Source organism: Convolutriloba macropyga, chromosome 15, assembly GCF_964194025.1.
Source record: "Convolutriloba macropyga chromosome 15, txConMacr16.3, whole genome shotgun sequence".
Classification (NCBI taxonomy): domain Eukaryota; kingdom Metazoa; phylum Xenacoelomorpha; order Acoela; family Convolutidae; genus Convolutriloba; species Convolutriloba macropyga.
In genome coordinates, this window is record NC_134482.1 from 10,872,526 (window position 1) to 10,890,207 (window position 17,682).

At 36.0% G+C, this 17,682-nt stretch overlaps 1 protein-coding gene across 2 annotated transcripts in view; it reads left to right on the forward strand.

The window, feature by feature from the left end:
- The window catches only part of LOC142354264 (serine/threonine-protein kinase D3-like), a 91,625-nt gene that overhangs the window by 16,889 nt on the left and 57,054 nt on the right, over positions 1 to 17,682 (forward strand). Inside the window, exons 11-12 of one of the 2 annotated variants that reach the window (XM_075406522.1) lie at positions 4,820 to 5,079; positions 5,919 to 5,954. In XM_075406522.1, coding sequence (XP_075262637.1) covers positions 4,820 to 5,079; positions 5,919 to 5,954 — 296 coding nt within the window. The remainder of the gene's footprint in view (positions 1 to 4,819; positions 5,080 to 5,918; positions 5,955 to 17,682) is intronic. The other variant, XM_075406523.1, reaches the window with a different exon arrangement.

The following is a 17,682-nucleotide window of genomic DNA, read 5'->3' on the forward strand; positions in this document are numbered from 1 at the left end:
GTCATTCTCGATTTAATTTTCAAATACTGTTTATTTCACATTCTCGATGTAGCTGTTTATTTTCCGTTGTTCTTGCTTATATCAATTAAAATTCCCTAATTGATGCCACATGATATTCCTTATGAAGGTGTTTGGGTTGATTTTGAAGGTGAGTTGTCATGTTTTAAAATGATTTGAGATCTATGCACGCTCAAAACAACTTTTTCTCAGTATCACTTGAAACTGAGGTTCATCCAGGACAGCAATTTCATATAGTAGGTTAGTATATTTCAAGAATTTGTTAATAGCCACCCTCATCTCAGTGGGTTATCGTCATTGCGGCTTTACTCAAACTTCGTTAAACAAAAATTTGGGTTTCTTTACCTTGATTCACAGCTTGCTCAAATTTTGCGTGAAATCCCTTTGATCTCTCTACGCTAACTTAGCTCCTCTCTCATTCTGCTCAAAGTGCTTTTAAGCAGCAGTTGCTCGGCAAAACAAATAGAATCAACAGTGTCAGTATCGAAAAACGAAATCCAGAAACGGGTTAAACTCATGAAGACCAGTTTTAGATGCCCAGTATTTGAACTTGGTCTAATTGGTCTTAGTTATCAAGTCCAATATTAATTGGTATTGATATCAATTCCTGTTTCATTTCTTTAAGAAACTCGAAACTGGAGAAGTTCAGCTACGAAATGCAACCAAAATAGCTACAACTTTATTAAGTTTTTTGTATAACAATCAAATTTTTTCAATTTTCTGTCCTTTCAATCCCAAACTAGGCTATAGGAATCAATGGTGGCTTCAGGGCATTTTAAACTTAAAATTGTCGGGCAATCCAGAGGGTAAGCTAATTTGTTCCCAAAGTTGTTCTTCGAATTGTTGGTCGATTGATAATGGGTAATCCTTCTACTTATTGAAGGGATGTATATAAATTCCCTGTCAACTTCGAAGTTTTAATAAATTGTTTTTTTTTGGTTCCGTGTTTCTGCCTGATAGACGATCAGATAAAACGGATCTACAAAATCTATACGCTAATTAATTGCTCTCAAACGAAGTTTGTAGCAATTATATTAGTCCTGTCGGTCTTTTTTTAATGCGATTTTTCGCTTGACCGATTTTTAGTCTGACGCTTTTGACTTTTCGTCCTCAAAAACGGGATAAACAGGTAGCGCCCAGCGGGCATTAAGTGCTCTTAGAGTCTATCAGCTCTGTTTCAGCTCAAATTGTTTTCGAGACTTATACCTATGGTTTGAAAGGAGGCTGTTAGAGGTTGAGACACCCCCCCCCCCCCCACTGTTGACCCCCCACCCCCACTATTGCCTCCACCCCCACCGCGCTGTTGCCCCCCAACCAAGTGTTGCTCCCCATCAGCCCCCGGTGCACCCACGCTGGCTAGCTACTGACGAAGCCAACCGCTCGCCGATCGTTTGAGAGCAAATCCCCCGACGTTAGTCGGTTATGTTTATTCTGGCAATCTCATCTTAAAAACCGTCTTTTTAACGTGAAAACTAATTATGCTGTTTATATGATAGTTAATCGTAATATAAATTAAAATTTTGCAAGATGTTTATGCGTAGATGCCTGTGGTAGTTTTTATTCTGCAATAACTGCGGCTATTACTGGTCTGATTGATAATTTTACAATCCAATAATTGGATTATATCGGATGTAATGAGTTTATTGAGCATCTGCGTTCTTCTCAATTTAGAGCGTCCTCCCATATTTTTTAACGTTTTTACTTTTGTATCTGAAACATGAAACGTGCTTAAATTTAGTTAACTTTATGTAATAAGTATTTAATTTTAGTTTGATGCCAGCTTATATCTATTGTTTTCAATTGCCTAACCCGCTTTTTTGTTTTTTTGAAGATTCAGAGGCTGCATTCACTGGTGTGGCATAGCTCTGATGGTATGAATTTTTTTGCTAGTGATTGTGACTGCCTAAATAGCACTATTTTTAATTGCTCTCAAACGAAGTTTGTGGCTATTATATTAGTCCTGTCGATCTTTTTAATGCGATTTTTCGATTGACCAATTTTTCGTTTTTACCATTTGACATTTCGTCCTCAAAAACGGTGTAAACAGGTAGCGCCCAGCGGGCATTAAGTGCTCTTAGAGCCTTTAGCTCACTAGTCTCCAATTATGCCATTCACAGGAACTGTTTTGGAGACTTATACTTATGGTGTGAAAGGCGGTTCTTAGAGGTTGAAGAACTCCCCACTCCACTGTTGTCCCCACCCCACACCCCGCTGTTGCCCCCACCGGCCCCCCGGTGGACCGCTGCCCCCTCCCCCCCCCCCCCCCCTCATGTGGATAGCTACTAACGAAGCCAACCGCTCGCCGGTCGTTTAGGAGTAATTCGCCCGACGTTAGTCGGTTTTGTTTAATATAATTAATTGTTATTTTTAATAGCCGCGAAACGCTAGCGGCTATTATTGGGGACATCGTGGTTTTATTTTGATTCGTCTTCATTCTCAGGACAATTATTCTTACGACCTGACTTCTTGGAGTTGATTTTTTCAATGACTTCAGTGACTTCTACTGCTTTGCCATTAAAGTTTGTGTGCGTGACGTCATTTCTGCTTGACTTTCCTCACTCAAAAAACGACTTCTGAACTCTTTTATGGATCTTTAAATTTTATGAAGATTTACTAGTTAAAGATCAAAAGTGTGCATCTAAGTAGTGCCAAACTTATATGCCCTAATTCGTGAGTATGTCTTGAGTTTTTGATTTCGAGGGCTTTTAGGGCTTTTTCCTTATAGACTGTATGTTTCATAAAATTGACAGTCAGAATATAACCCAAAAAGTCTAGTGGTCTAATATAGGACTGGTGGTCGATCTGTCTATCTTATTTTTTTTAATTGTTTCAATTCGTGGAAGGCCACAATCGTCTATCGCGGCTATTTTCCGGCAATCTGCCGGCTATGTTTGAATTTTTAGCAGCTCTCAACTTTTATTAGGAGAGGTGATTTGGTGATTTTTAATGATTCTGATTTTTAATTGCTCTCAAACCGATTATTGGAACGTGCGTGTCCTTTTTAATCTTTTTTTTTGCTGGAGCCCTTTTGAGTGTCTGTTCTAGAACGTTCTTTGACATATCAAGTGATCTTTTCCTTGTCTTCTTCACTTTGCAGTGGTCTGAATTGCTCTGACTCTGAAGTATTGTTTGTTGCTAGAAGACAAGCGAAATTAGCAAACAAAATACAAGGGCGCCATAGCTGATTGGCTAATGCTTCTGTTGGCAATTTGCCCGACGCTGATTGGTTTTTTGTTTCTGGAATTGAAGTTGTATTTAAAAGGTTTAAAAAAAGTTTAATAAACCCAGGGAACTATTTTATTTTTTTTTGAAATGCAATGAAAGCACAGTTTTTCCTTTTTCTCCATTATTTGTGGATGATTGTTTGTTCTTGCTCTCCATTATCCTTTGATATTGCAAGATGTAGGAAACTTTTATCGTAGGCAAAATTTTAGATGAACAGTTGAACAGTTTATACGAGTTGAACAATATTCTCTGCCATTATGAAGATGTGACGTTGACCTCAGAGGAGAACCGATGAATTAGAGCGAACACGTTTTAATAACGTTTGAGATCAATCATCGTTAGCTCCAATTTCAACAGCCTTTAATATAAAATTTTCTTGAAGAAGAGTCATTGGTGCATCAAAAGAAAGAATGTTAATCTCCTGAAATACACATAAGAGTAAAATGCAAATTCCGAAGAAGTAATGTACGGGTAAGACTATATCATTATGTAAAATTTAAAAAACATTTATTCGATTAATTAAAGAATTACTTTAGTAGAAGCGAGCAGAAAATTTTTTGCACAATTTTTATGTACAGAGTCGAGATCTACCATCTAAATAATAGCTAAAATCGAATGTTCTCAACAACTGCTTGCCTATCCATAATTTTGGATCCTTCAAAAATTCTTTCCAAAATTGTTCTTCCTATTCTTTTTCAAGGACACTCGAAGTGGTTTTAAGTCTGATATTAAAAGGCAAACTATTATAAATTCGAATGGCTTGTGCATTAAAAAGAGTCGGCTAAAAACATTATTGTGTCCTATATCAAACATAACTTTTTTGGCCTGTCATGTTGTTTTGTTCTCATTTTAAAGGGAAATTTATGTTTATATGCTAGAAGATCGTTGCTGAGTAAGCGAAAAATCTTTTGCTCAATGATACTTTAAGCGGAGAAAACTGGTAAAATTGTGTCAAGAATTCTGAGATCTGTGGACGGATATTACTTTTTTTTATTAAAAAAGTTTTTCTTTTTTAATAAGAAAAAAAATTGAATTGTTTTTCCGAAGTTGAGATTCATTTTTTTTTTCATGCAACCCTACCATATCTAAAGCTGAATAATGTTACGTATTACAATTACCCTGAGTAATATACTTTTTGTTTTCTCCAGCGAGCTTTTACTTAGTGTACTCAGAACGTTTATTCCACCATCCATTCTGTGAATTATCTTTTTCAATTCATCAAATTTTAAGTTTGCTATCAATAACTACGCCCAGATACTTCACTCCTGTTGATTCTGCCAATTTTTCGTTGTCGATATTTAAAACTGTATTTGCCAACCCCTGCCGGGCGCTGAATACTATATACTCTGTCTTTTGCTTGTTCACTGGGACTTCGTAAAAAACACGTGGATTTAAAAAGAAAAGTCGTCTGCATACTGGATGGCCTACAATCTTGCTAAATCTTTCACGTAAATGTTAAATAACAGAGAAACTTAAATAGTACCTTGTGGAACTCTTCTTTTGATATTGTATTGTATTATATTCTTGATGTGGAAGTCTGTGGGAAATCAACACTCGAGGGCTTGGTGTCTTTTAGCCTGGAATGATCCAGGAAGTTGGGTACAGACAATACGATGAGAACAATGTGGAAGTGACTCTGGAGGTACCAGAACCCAATGAGGGAGTCATGAAGGCCATGGGATGCAAAGGCGTGGGCGTCGCTGGGGAGGTCTACGATGGGGATAGCAGCGGGTTGCTGGGAGCCAGTCAGACCAGTGAGCAGGGCGGTGGCCAGAGAGATGATCAGAAAGAAGGCAGTGATGAACTACTGGGATCCGCAAGTGGGGAAACCATCCGGTAAGATAGTCTTCTTTCTACTGTTCTAACTCACTCGGTTATCAGTTCGCTTTCTTTACAACCGTTTCCTTTCCTCTTGGCCTAAGAAAAACCTTTTCATTCTAAAAGATCGAAATACGAAAAGATCCAAATGATAAGTTAAGGTTTAGTGCTGAAACGTGAGCTTGTATTGTATGAAAATTCATTAAACTCAGATGAGCAAGTGATTCAACTACTTGTAATTCCTTACTTATTAGTCATCAGCAGTCTTATCATGATCGTCTTATCATTGTTCGGCATTCTTATCTTAGCCGCGGATTGGTAGCTAATCGTATTTTGAATAGCCATTGTTTTTGTATTTTTATTGAAAAAAACTTGAGCTAGTTTAAAGTAATTCCGGAAGATTAAATTTTCTATTGGAAAGGAAACAGCTGTAGTTGATTTGTCTTGTTTTTAAGCAATTCTTTTTTTTAACCTGTTCTATTTTGATAAATTTAGTTGATATAGCACCTAAGGTGTCAACGTTTCCTAATTTAACCTCGATTCTGAGCTAAGCTTGATTTAGTTCGTGTTATGTTACTGCTCACGTTTATTTTCTAAAATCACGATTGTGAAAATTATTTTGGAACTGTTTCTTTCCTCTGACAGGAAATATAGAGCATGTTTGTCGAAATTTTGAGCCTGCTCTTGCCAACAGAAGAATGCTTAATTTTGTGCACACCATTTAAATATAAGTTCGAAGATGTGTGTAAAGAAACAGTTCCGAACATTTTCGCTGGTTGTCTACAGATGATTAGAAACACCCTAACAGCACATTTTGGTTTTTTGACGTGGTTGTGTGTGTACTCTGCATATTTTAGATATCGCTCAGCAATATATCAAAGTATGCCTGAAATGTAAGTGAAAAACGCGACAAATTACTTCGACTGATTTTCCTTTTCTTAAATCTCTCTCTATCTTGCTATCATTTTCTCTTCAGTCTTAAGTCTCCAATCCTTTTCAACCGATTCCCGTGTAACTTTCAATTACTTCTCTTTGTTGGTGTTAAAACTTCTCTCTTTCTGTTAACTTGCTCAAATAAAATTTTTTAGCGGCTATTTGAGTCATTTTACCTGAAAATTTTTCAGGTCTATTTACAATTGATTCGGGATATTATCGGCTACTTTGTTTTCACCCGAGATTATTTTCTCTTTGAATAGTTTGCAGTGTTTTTGTGCTCGAACCAACTTGGGAAATTAAATCTTAGAATGAACTTAACATAGGCAGGCGGAAATATTATATTTGCCCGATATTTTTTTAATAAACAGGAAGTGAAATGCGTGAAAACAAAGTGTTTAGGTCAATTTGCTGAAGAGCAGAGAGAATAGGGGAGTGCTTTTTCTGTCCATGTAGTTATTTGAGATAGAGTGACAAAAATTTTTTAATAGCTGCCCTCATCTTCTCAGCCGGCTATTATAGCGCTCCTATTTTTTTTTACTTCGTAGAAAAAAAATGTTTCGCTGTACCTCATTTTGCCGCTTTTTCAACATTTTGCGTGAAATGTTTTGGACTTCTCTAGGCTAGTTTCTCTCTTCTCTCATTCTGCTAAAAGTGATTGTGAACATCAGTTGCTCGACAAAATGAACAGAGTCAGTATAAAAAATTGAAGTCAGAAATACAGAAATAGAATCGGGATAAGCCCACAAAGCCCAATTTTAGATGCCCGATATTTGAACGTCGTTCCTATAAGTCTTAGTTACCATCTCTAATGCTTATTGGTATTGATAGTAGCCCCTGTAGCCTCTCTCTGAGAAACAGAAGTATGTTCAACTATGAATTGCCATCAATATAAATCGGACTTAAAAAATGTTTTTGTGCAAAAATCTTTTTTCAATATCTTCTATATCTTCTATTCATTCAATCCCAATCATGCCTATTGGAATCAACGGCGGCTATTTTCCGGGAATCTGCCGGGTATGTTTAAGTATGGCATTTTCAAAGAAGCAGTTTTTCAGTTTAAACTCCATTTCTTCTCATTTAAAGGTTTTTGTATCTTTCATTTAAACTAGCAATTTTACATCTGGAACCGTTTTTGAACATCTGGAGCGAATAAATAACTTTTAGATTCAATTTTGAGTTGTTTTTATGGTTTTGGCTTTTGTTGAAGCTGTTTTTGTATACTCCTTCAATTTTAACAGCAATTGGGGAGTTTTGTGGTTAAAATTAGTTCTTCTAGACGTTTTGGTTGTATTTCAGTTTGATTGTTTTTAATTGATCTCGTAGAGAAGCAGTTATTGTAAACGTGTGTGTCTTTTTTATGCAAAATTTTCGCTTGATTGGTTTGACTTTTCGAGTTTTACGCACTTGACTTTTTGCGTTTTGCGTGATCTAAAATTCTTTCTCAATCACAATTTCAAGCAGCTGAACTCAATTGGCGGCACTTTAATACTAAAAGTCGAACGAAAAGTGCGCCGAAAATGGTGCCATATTTCATTTTAAATCTTGATAGTGGTATATGTTAACCTATGTGGTATATGTTAACCTCTGGGTTAACCTTCTTAGTCCCATTTAGCCTCCCCCGACTGAAGCGGGCTGTAATTGATTATAGCTCCCACTAGTGGGTCGAGAGCCATTCTTCCGACGTTTAGCCGGTTATGTTTAGTTTTGAGTTGTTTTTGCTAAAGGAAATTAAATAAATTTGAGCATTTTTTTCCTTTTTATTGCCTGGTTATTCTAACTGAATGTTTCTTGTTGTACTTTTTCTAGTTCATTTTAACTTGTGCTTTTCTTCTAGAATAATCGTTGATTTGTCAAGTAACTTTTTCACGCAGTTCTTCTTGAACTTTTAGTTATTTCATTTGCTCTCACTCCGAAATAAATTTGTTGTTCAAACAGAACAGATAGTTAGAGAGACGATGACAAGGCCTTGATAGCCGAGTTAACGCCTTTGTCGAGGCTACCGAATCGGACTCAGGAGGTTGGGGCTCGAACCCGACTTTCATGTGATGTTTTTGCACCCATTAAGAAAAAATTATCTAGGCTGCATCCCCTGAATGAAATTGCCCCGCCTGTCATTCGAGAGCAATTTTTCGGACATTCGTCTTTGTTTTGAGAGCTATTCATATGTGTTGTTACTGTGAATTTACACTTGAAAAGTAAGACTTGACACTTCTCAAGTAATTTTCACATTTCTATTTTCATTTTAACACATTTCTATTTTCATGTTTTTTGTTCTTTGCTTTCCTTATTGTTATGTAATATTTCTCTGCCGATTAATGGATAGATGATTGATATAACAAGAATTGCAATTAAAATTATTTGCGAATAATATTTGGGACCACTTGATAGCCATACTGGGGACTTGTCATTAAAATTGTATGAATTGATTTTTTTTAATTGCTCTCAAACGAAGTCTGTAGCAATTATATTAGTCCTGTCGTTTTTTCTTGCATTTTTTCGCTTGACCGATTTTTCATCTGAACCATTTGACTTTTCGTCCTCAAAAACAGGTAGCCGTCAGCGGGCATTAAGTGCTCTTAGAGCTTTTGAGCTAATTAGTCTCCAAGTATGGGATTCACAGAAACTATTTTGGAGACTGGTGTGAAGGGCGCTTCTTAAAAGTTGAATCCCCCGTACACCCCTTCCAGATCAACCCCCTCTCACTTCACCCCTCCAATCCCCATTGCTGCACATTGTTCAGGCTGTAAGGGGCCGTGCCAAAAAAAACCTTCCCATCGTTGCCCCCTGCCCTACTGCCCCCCATAAGCCTTCCCACCACTGCGCTCACCTCACGCACCTTCAATTAAACTAAAGCTGGCCTCACTAAATCAGGGCTAGCTACTGACAAAGCCAACCGCTCGCCGGTCGTTTGAGAGTAATTCGCCCGACGATAGTTGGTTTTTTAATCAATTTTCCCCCATTTTTATCTGTTTTTAAGCTTTTTATGTCTAGAGTTTTATGCTTTCTGCTATTATTTTCCTTTTTCATTATTCAATCTGAAGCTATTTTAAGGCAATATTACTATGAAGTGGCAGTTCAAGGTTATACAGGCAGTTTTCACTGGAATAAATGATACACATTTGTATTTTTCTAGGTTTTTTCTTTGTCAATTGTTGTTTATTGTCTCTGAAAATAATCGGGTAGATCACTGATTGAGCAGAAGAGTGTCCAAACAACTTTGTCTGGACAAAATTTGCGAATTACAGTGTTAGTTTTATGAAGCGATTAAGTTTGGTTTTATCAATCAGTTAGTAGTCAGGTAACGGATGAAAATCAGTTGTTTTGCACGTGTTTTGCAATTAGGTATTTTGGAGGCGCAACTTGTGACGTCTGTCTTTCGGATATTTTAACAATTTTTGTCGGATTTAGCTTTTATATAGTTAATTCTACTGTTATTGTCGCAAAATGATTACTTTAACAAAGTAAGCGTTTTATATTTTGATTAATTGGCTCGGGCCTAAATGAGTATCTACTTCGAGACCGCGCCGGAGTCTTCCGGTAATGTGTTTTTAAGATGTGATTAAAAGTTTTATAATTTTTGAAGCCCAATTGAAGTTATTGAAGAAACAGGAAGTGGAGCGAAAAGCCAAGTTGTTTTTGAAGCGTGAAAGTTTTTTCACTCTTATTTTCAAGTAGACTTTCTGGCGAGTAGTTTTTTGTTGAATTCGCTTTAATTTTTGATCACGTTTTGTTTTTCGGAAGTAAAGTTTGACTCCTGACTTTTACTCCACTCCCTGTTTCAACTGATTGGATTTTCAATTATTTCACTCATTGACTTAGAAACCGGTAAAGTGCGGTCCTTAACTCATAGTGCATTAGGTTACCAAAGTTCATTTGTGCGGTTGCTCGCTGGCATTAGTATTACGCTTACTAGCCTTCATTTTAGAAGCTGAATTAATTAGAATTAAGAATCTAACTGAATCTGCAGAACAATTTAGAACTTTTTGACAGTACACAATTTTTGTCAGTTTCTATGTCCTTTTTCTTTTTAAAAGACGCCTCAGCTTCTCAGCCGGCTATTATAGCGCTCCTATTTTTTTACTTTGTCGAAGCTTATTGGTATTGATACCAGCCCCTGTGTCGTCTCACCACGAAACAGAAGTATGTTCAGCTCCAAAATAACATCAAAATAGTTTGCACTTTAAAATTGTTTGTGTACAAAAATCTTTTTTTTCGTTAGTTTTCTCTCTTCCTTCAATCCTTATCTTGCTTATGGGAATCAACAGCAGCTATTTTCCGCCAATCTACGGGGCATGTTTCTTTTTCAATCCAAATGTGCATCGAGGGCAGCAGTTGGTCGGCTGTCTTCTTGAAGTTTCCCAAACATGTCGCGACTGTTTTGATGCTTCTGTTCCTTTATGCAGTTTAAAGGGATGCGAAACAAAGTGGCGTGGCACTCTTATTGGCGACATGGCACTGTTTGTCATCATAACTTCCCTATTTTCTTCGTTATATAAGCTAGTTGGACCATTATTTTTAGTGGTTATGTTGTACCTTATGATACCAAAATCGCAGCTGTGAAAGTTGACCAACTTTTCCTGCCTTTTTGTAACTTCGCACCAATTTTCTTAAAAGTGCATTACAATTCAAAACCCAACGTGTGGTGATCCCAATTTTAAAAGGAAGAATTTTGAAATTACGTTTGTTGGAGCGGGAAAATTAGGGGGTCACCGTTCTGCTTCTCAGAAGACGAGAAACAAAGTCAAGTAAATGGAAGACCTTTTGGCAAAATTGCATTTTTTCATCAAAATTATTTTGAAAAGTTTGCCCATTTTCAAAGTTAGCACAAAAAAGTTTTTGCTCATTCGATAGGGTATTGGATAACAGAAAATATAAGTTTTGAAAATCCCTCAGCTTGTCGCGCCTTGTTGACCATTTTTAAAAAGGAAAATGTTTTGCTACCGTAATTATATGAGTGAGAAACAAAAATTTAATAGTTTTTGCAACCAACTAGTTAAGAAATACGCAGAATTATTAGCAACATATAACAATACATTGGTGCCCTGAAAAAATCAAATTTGTTTTTTAATTAATTTTCCAATTACAGCAATCTTGAAACCACGATTGCATTTTTTACCGGGCCCTTAAATAATGAGATCGAAGCAAAAGGGTGGTAGAAAAAGTCATCCCGCCAAATCGTGTACAGATCATTTGTTTTAAGTTTTCTCAAAACCCAACGGCTTCGCATGGCCACCAAATTTTGCGATTTTTTTGAGAAACGGTATTAACTGGTAATGCCAGAGAACTATGCGTAATTTGCTGAGTTGTTCCCGAAAAAGCTGTTTTATTCTAAGTATAAGATTGATTGATTGAGATTCTTGAGGAGACTTGATTTCATGGTCTGAAGGAAACTTATTAGGCCTTTTCTTGTTAAAAACCACATAGAGACCAATAACGCTCAAGTTTTCGAATCAAAAACTGAAGCTTTGCTCCCAAATGATGTTTTTAGTGGTTTTTGGCCTTTGGGGAGCCAAAAAAGCGATCTGTTTGGATGTTATTTTTCATATTTTGTAGAAAAATTTTAAATTATTTACTGAACTCTTTCAATCACTAGCAGAACTCTTTTCTCAAACAACAATTGAAAAGTTTTGAGCTCTAAATTGAAACTATTTGGATAATCTTAAGGATTCCGTATTTTCTTCACTATTTTTGCTTCATAATTGATTGCTGCCTGGTGAAAGCTGCCTTTGCTGTCAGTTGAGAATGTAATGAGGCATTTCCCTAATTTAGTCTGTGTTTTTCGAGCTGTTTATTCGACAAAAGTCCTTGAAAGAAATCTAAATATATTTTTCATATATTTTGAGACATCTAGAAAAAAATGGGGGGGGGGGGGGGAATCTCTCCAGCACACCCATGCGTTCACCCGATTTGCACTTTTTGTTTTGTCATTGTCTCTTTATGTGGTTTTGGGTTCCATCAATAACTGACCAATCAGAACTTATGATTGATAACCAATTTGAATTTGAAAAAGAAAAGTTGTTTGGTTATTGATACCCTCCGACCCTTGCACTTAAATGTGAAATTTGCAGAAGGTCAATTTAACATTCTTGTTGGATGGTATGAAGTCTATCATTCAAATCCTTTATTTGAATTCTGGCATACTATGAACAAAGTCAATAAAGTGACAGTTATTTCAATAATCGAAATTTCATTAGAACAAAATGTGAGCATCAATATCCGTGTGGTTTTTTTCATACCTAGTTAGAGCGTGGATTCGTTTAATCGGCCCGCCGTCTTGATTAGCTGATTTGCGCTCAAATTTGACAATACTAAGCAAATGTTCCTTTGTTTAAAGATTTGTTATCGAGAGACAATGTATAATCATGTTTTACGTCATTCATGTGTTGTTATATTACATAACACGTCTAAATGTCGCGACTTCTCAGTTTGTTCAAACTATCATCATTTTGGACCCATTTTGTCGGACTGATTACGAGATCTGTATGTTTAAATGTCTAAATTACTAGTATGAATTTGTAAGTGATCACAAGATTTAGAGGTCTTAATGAGCGTTTCTATCATTTTGTAGTTTGATACAGCCCATCATGCCAAATTGGATTGGCGGGACTGGAATGAAGTACAAAAGATATCAAGCGTAGGGATTTCATGTTCTCTCAACCTAATTTGGCTCTTTATTGATTAATAGCCGCGAAGCGATAGCGGCTATTATTGGGGACATCGTGGTTTTTTACAATTGAAAGAGTTTGAATTGTATTGTGGCGCAGTCTTTTTTTAAAGATCTGTTCACACATTTTCATGATTTTCGAAGTCAAATTGGAGTAGTGATTTTGGTCACGCCGAAACAGGAAGTGGAGCGAAAAAGCGAGTGGTTTTGCGGCGTGAAATTTTTTCGCTGTAAATTTAAAGGAGTGAGAAAACGGTGTTTGAACAAAGATACCATTTCTCGCTAGTGGTTTTTGTTCACATGCGGCCATTTCACTTTGATATTTACTGTTTTTAATAGCCGCCCTCATCTTCTCAGCCGGCTATTATTGCGCTCCTATTTTTTTTTTTTACTTCGTCAAACTTTTTTTTCGCTTTACCATTTTTCCGCTTTTCCGACATTTTGCGTGAAATTTTTTTGACTTCTGTAGGCTAGTTTCTCTCTTCTCTCATTCTGCAAAAAGTGAATTTGAACATCAGTTGCTCAGCAAAGCAATTCAAAATGAACAGAGTCAGAATAAAAAATTGAAGTCAGAAATAGAAACGGGATAAACCCATGAAGGCCAATTTTAGATGCCCGCTATTTGAACGTCGTTCCTAAAATTCTTAGTTACCATCTCTTATGCTTATTTGTGTTGATAGTAGCCCCTGTAGCCTCTCTCTAAGAAACAGAAGTATGTTCAACTACGAAATGCCATCAAAATAAATCGGACTTAAAAATTTTTATTGTACAAAAATCTTTTTTTGTTCAATATCTATTCGTTCAATCCCAATCGTGCTTATTGGAATCAACGGCGGCTATTTTCTGGCAATCTGCCGGGTATGTTTACAATTTTTTGGATAGGATTTTTTTAAATGGTTTTCCCAATCCATTCATAATCCGTTGTTGGTCCAGTTTTCTGACTAATCAATGAAAATTCTTTGAATTGTACGTCAGGACTTGTCCTGCTTTGTTTTTTGTTTTTTTTTACAATTTTAAGAATTTGAGTTGTATTGGGGCGCTGTCTATATTTTAAGGATCTTATCACACATTTTCATGATTTTTGAAGTCAAATTGGAGTAGTGATTTTGGTCACGCCGAAACAGGAAGTGGAGCGAAAAAGCGAGTGGTTCTGCGGCGTGGGTTTTTTTCGCCCTAGTTTTAAAGCAGAGTGAGAAAACGGTGTTTGAACAAAAATTTGCTTTCTCGCTAGTGGGGTTTGTTCACATGCGGCAATTTCATTTTGATTTTTACTGTTTCTTTGATATTTTCGATTGGACTTTTCGCCAAATGGTTTTTCCGTTCTAGGTCCAGTTTTCTATTTAGTCAATGAAATGGAGCTAGTGATTTTTGCTCTAATTTTGAATCGTTAGTTAATAGCGGCTATTTTTGGCCTTCTCTTGGTTTTTTACAATTCAAAGAATTTGAATTGTATTGGGGCGCAGTCTTTTTTTAAAGATCTGTTCACACATTTTCATGATTTTCGAAGTCAAATTGGAGTAGTGATTTTGGTCACGCCGAAACAGGAAGTGGAGCGAAAAAGCGAGTGGTTTTGCGGCGTGAAATTTTTTCGCTGTAAATTTAAAGGAGTGAGAAAACGTTGTTTGAACAAAATTTCGTTAGTGGTTTTGTTCACAAGCGGCAATTTCACTTTGATTTCTACTGTTTTTTCGATTTTTTTCCATCTGATTTTTTTTAGAAATGTCTTTCCCAATTCGCTCATGGTCCGTTCTAGGTCTACCTTTTTTGTTTAGTCAATGAAATTTCTTTGAATTGTACGTCAGGACTTGTCCTGCTATGTTTTTTACAATTCAAAAAATTTGAATTGTATTGGTGCGCTGTTTTTTTTAAGATGTGTTCACACATTTTTCAATGACTTTGATCTTTCAAAACGGGATAAATAGGTAAAGCCGAGCGGGAATTACGGCCCAATGTGGGCTTCAGTAGTACCTCAAATGCTTTTAGTAGTGCAGGTCCTGAGATGGCCTTAATTTAAGGTTGAAAGGTCATTTTCAGGAGTTTTTGGGCTCGAAATGGTGTAATTTTTCAGGTTGTTTGATTTTTTTCAGTTTTTTGTTTGATTTTTCTTAGGATGAAGTTTTTAAAAGTTGATGAAGGCATTTTGCGAGACAAATTTACTGGTTATGACCAATTAGTGAGTTATATACTTTGGTACTACAAACATAAACACGCAAAATGATACAAATTTTTGCAATTTTTTTCAGGTTTTTTGAAAATTTTGTCATTTTTTGAGTTTTTAGCCCTAGGTGTCAAGAAACCTCCTCTAGGGTTTGCTAAGGGGTTTGATGATAGATTACCGCATAGTTTCTAGTGGTAATGGAATGGTTTTTTTGCCATCAGGAATTTTAGCATTTTTCACAAAACAATTTTTTCATATTTTTGACATTTATTGTCATTATTCAAGTTGTTCGAGTCCCAGGGGGCGGAAAACCTCATCAGGGGTCCGATAATAGTTACTGAACAATTTTGAGTTGCCATAAAATAGTTTTCAACTTTTGAATATCACAAATTTTTTGCATTTTTTTTGACAAAATTTGCATTTTCAGGTTTTTGAAAATTTTTGTCGTTTTTTTCAGTTTTTCCAGCTTCAGGGACCAGGCAATCTCCTTTAGGGTTTGTTAATAGTGCACTACATAGTTTCTATTAACAATGGAATGGTTTTTAACATATTAATGTCTCGATTTTTAGCATGTTTTTGATAAAATCTTTAATTTTTTTTAATGCTTCCTAAAGTTTTTGTCAGTTTTTGATAATCGTCCATTCTTAAGTGTGAGAAAATATATTCCACTATTTGATAAAAAGTTACTGCATGATTTTTAGTTTCAATGGATTTGTTTTCAACAATTTAACCTTTCGCCTTTTAGAAGTGTTTTGACTAATTTTGCAATTTTTTTCACGTTTTTTAAAAAGTTTCGTATTTTATTTATTTTTTCTTGCTTCAGTAGCCAGGTAACCTCATCCAGGGTTTGATAGTATGTTTTTAAATAGTTTCCTGGGGGCAACTGAATGGCGTTCGACATTTTAATGAAACAAATTTCTATTTTCTGAAGTTTGAAATTTTAAAATTTTTGCCTATCGATCTATGAGCCAATGAGTTTTTGAAAGCTTGGAATTGAGTTACTAGATAGCCTGTAGAGACACAGAAATGATTTTGAAGATATTAATATCACGATTTTCAGCAACATTTCTTTATAATTTGCAATTGATTTTTTTCTAATTTTTTTGTTCTTTTCGAGTTAATCGATCTTCAAGGGCCAATGAATTTTTTTCAGGTCTTGCAGATATAATACTGGACCGATTTCAGAAGCAAAAATTGGTTTTGAACATATTTTTGAAATAGGTTTTTTAAAGGGAAAAAATATTGCCTTAGATATAAAAGCTTCAAGAGTTTTAGCAATGAGTAAATTTTTGTTTAGTTTTGATTCTTTTAGTTTCTCAATTTTTTTTAGATGATTTTGTTTTTGTTCTGGCTGCCATTGTTAAATTGATCTGCTAGTCAGTTAGAGTACGTCTGAGTTTTTCATGCAATTCTTTGAATTGTATTTCAGGACTTGTCCTGTTATGTTTTTTAATTCTTCGTCTCCATCGATGATTCTTACTACCTGACTTCTTGGAATTGACTTCTTCAATGACTTCAGTCACTTCTTCTGCTTTGCAGTTAAATTGTTTGTACGTGAGGTCATTTCTGCTTTTAGGTCAATTGCGTCGTGACTTACCTCACTCAAAAAATGACTTCTGAACTCACTTATGGAACTATAAATTTTATGAACATGTACTAGTTAAAGATCAATAGTGTGCATCTAAGTAGTGCCAAGCTTATATGCCCTATTTCTTGAGTATTAGTCTTGAGTTTTTGATTTCGAACATCATTTTTGAAAAAGCTGTTTTAGGGTTTTTTACTTATAGACCGTATGTGTTGTAAAATTGACAGTCAGATTCTAACCCAAAAAGTCTAGTGGTCTATTAAAGTACTGCTGGTCAATCTGTCTATCTTATTTTTTTAGTTGTTTCAATTCATGGAAGGCAACAAGCGTCTATCGTTGCTATTTTCCGGCAATCTGCCGTCTATGTTAAGGTAAAAGCTGCTTTTGCTGTATGAAATCGGATCGAGGTGCGGCAATACAGCCTTCATAGAATTGGGTTGAAAATTGTTACCAGGTTGCTGATTGCTCTCAAGTCCTGCTGGTCTGTTTTAATGGGACTTTTTTTTCTACCAACTTTTTGTCTGACCTTTTGACTTTGCATCCTCAAAAATGGTATGAACAAGTAACGCCCGGAGGGCATTAAGTTCTCTTAGAGCCTTTCCGCTTACTAGACTCTAAGTATGCGATAATTTAGGGGACATAAAGTCGAGGTGTGAAGGGCGGTTCTTAGAGTTTATGGCTCATCTCACAACACCCCCCTCCCCCCCCCCCCCCCCTACTTCAACCCACCCCCACTTAACCCCTCATTATACTAGATCTCATTCCACCCGTAAACCCTCACTCTCAAAATCACTCACGCCCATCCCGCCCTTTCAGTAAAGCTATAGCTAGCCGTCCTGAGCTGCAGCAAGATACTGATAAAGCCAAAATCTCAGCAGTCGTTTGAGAGCAATTCACCGGACGTTGGTCGATTTTGTTTGCGAGTATAACTTCTGGGCAGCATTGAGAAACTCTCTATTTTGGGACCTTAAGTTCTTGCAGTAATATTATTTGTCTCAAAACTCATAGGCTAAATAGACTAAATTTCGAATGAAACTCAAGGGTCGAGATGTAATTCGATGTCCTGTTTAGTTAGGGAAAAATGATATTTTCTTGATCGTTGTTAGGTTTCGTATTACATATTAAACTTGCTCAATGAACAGCTCTTCTGTGACAAATATTAAAATGGCGAAGTACTTTCGATAATGCTGAATAACAAAGCAATTTAATTGCGGAGCTTTCTAGAATAGAACATTGGTTTTGACAGAATTACATTTCGATGCTTGAATAAATCTTCCC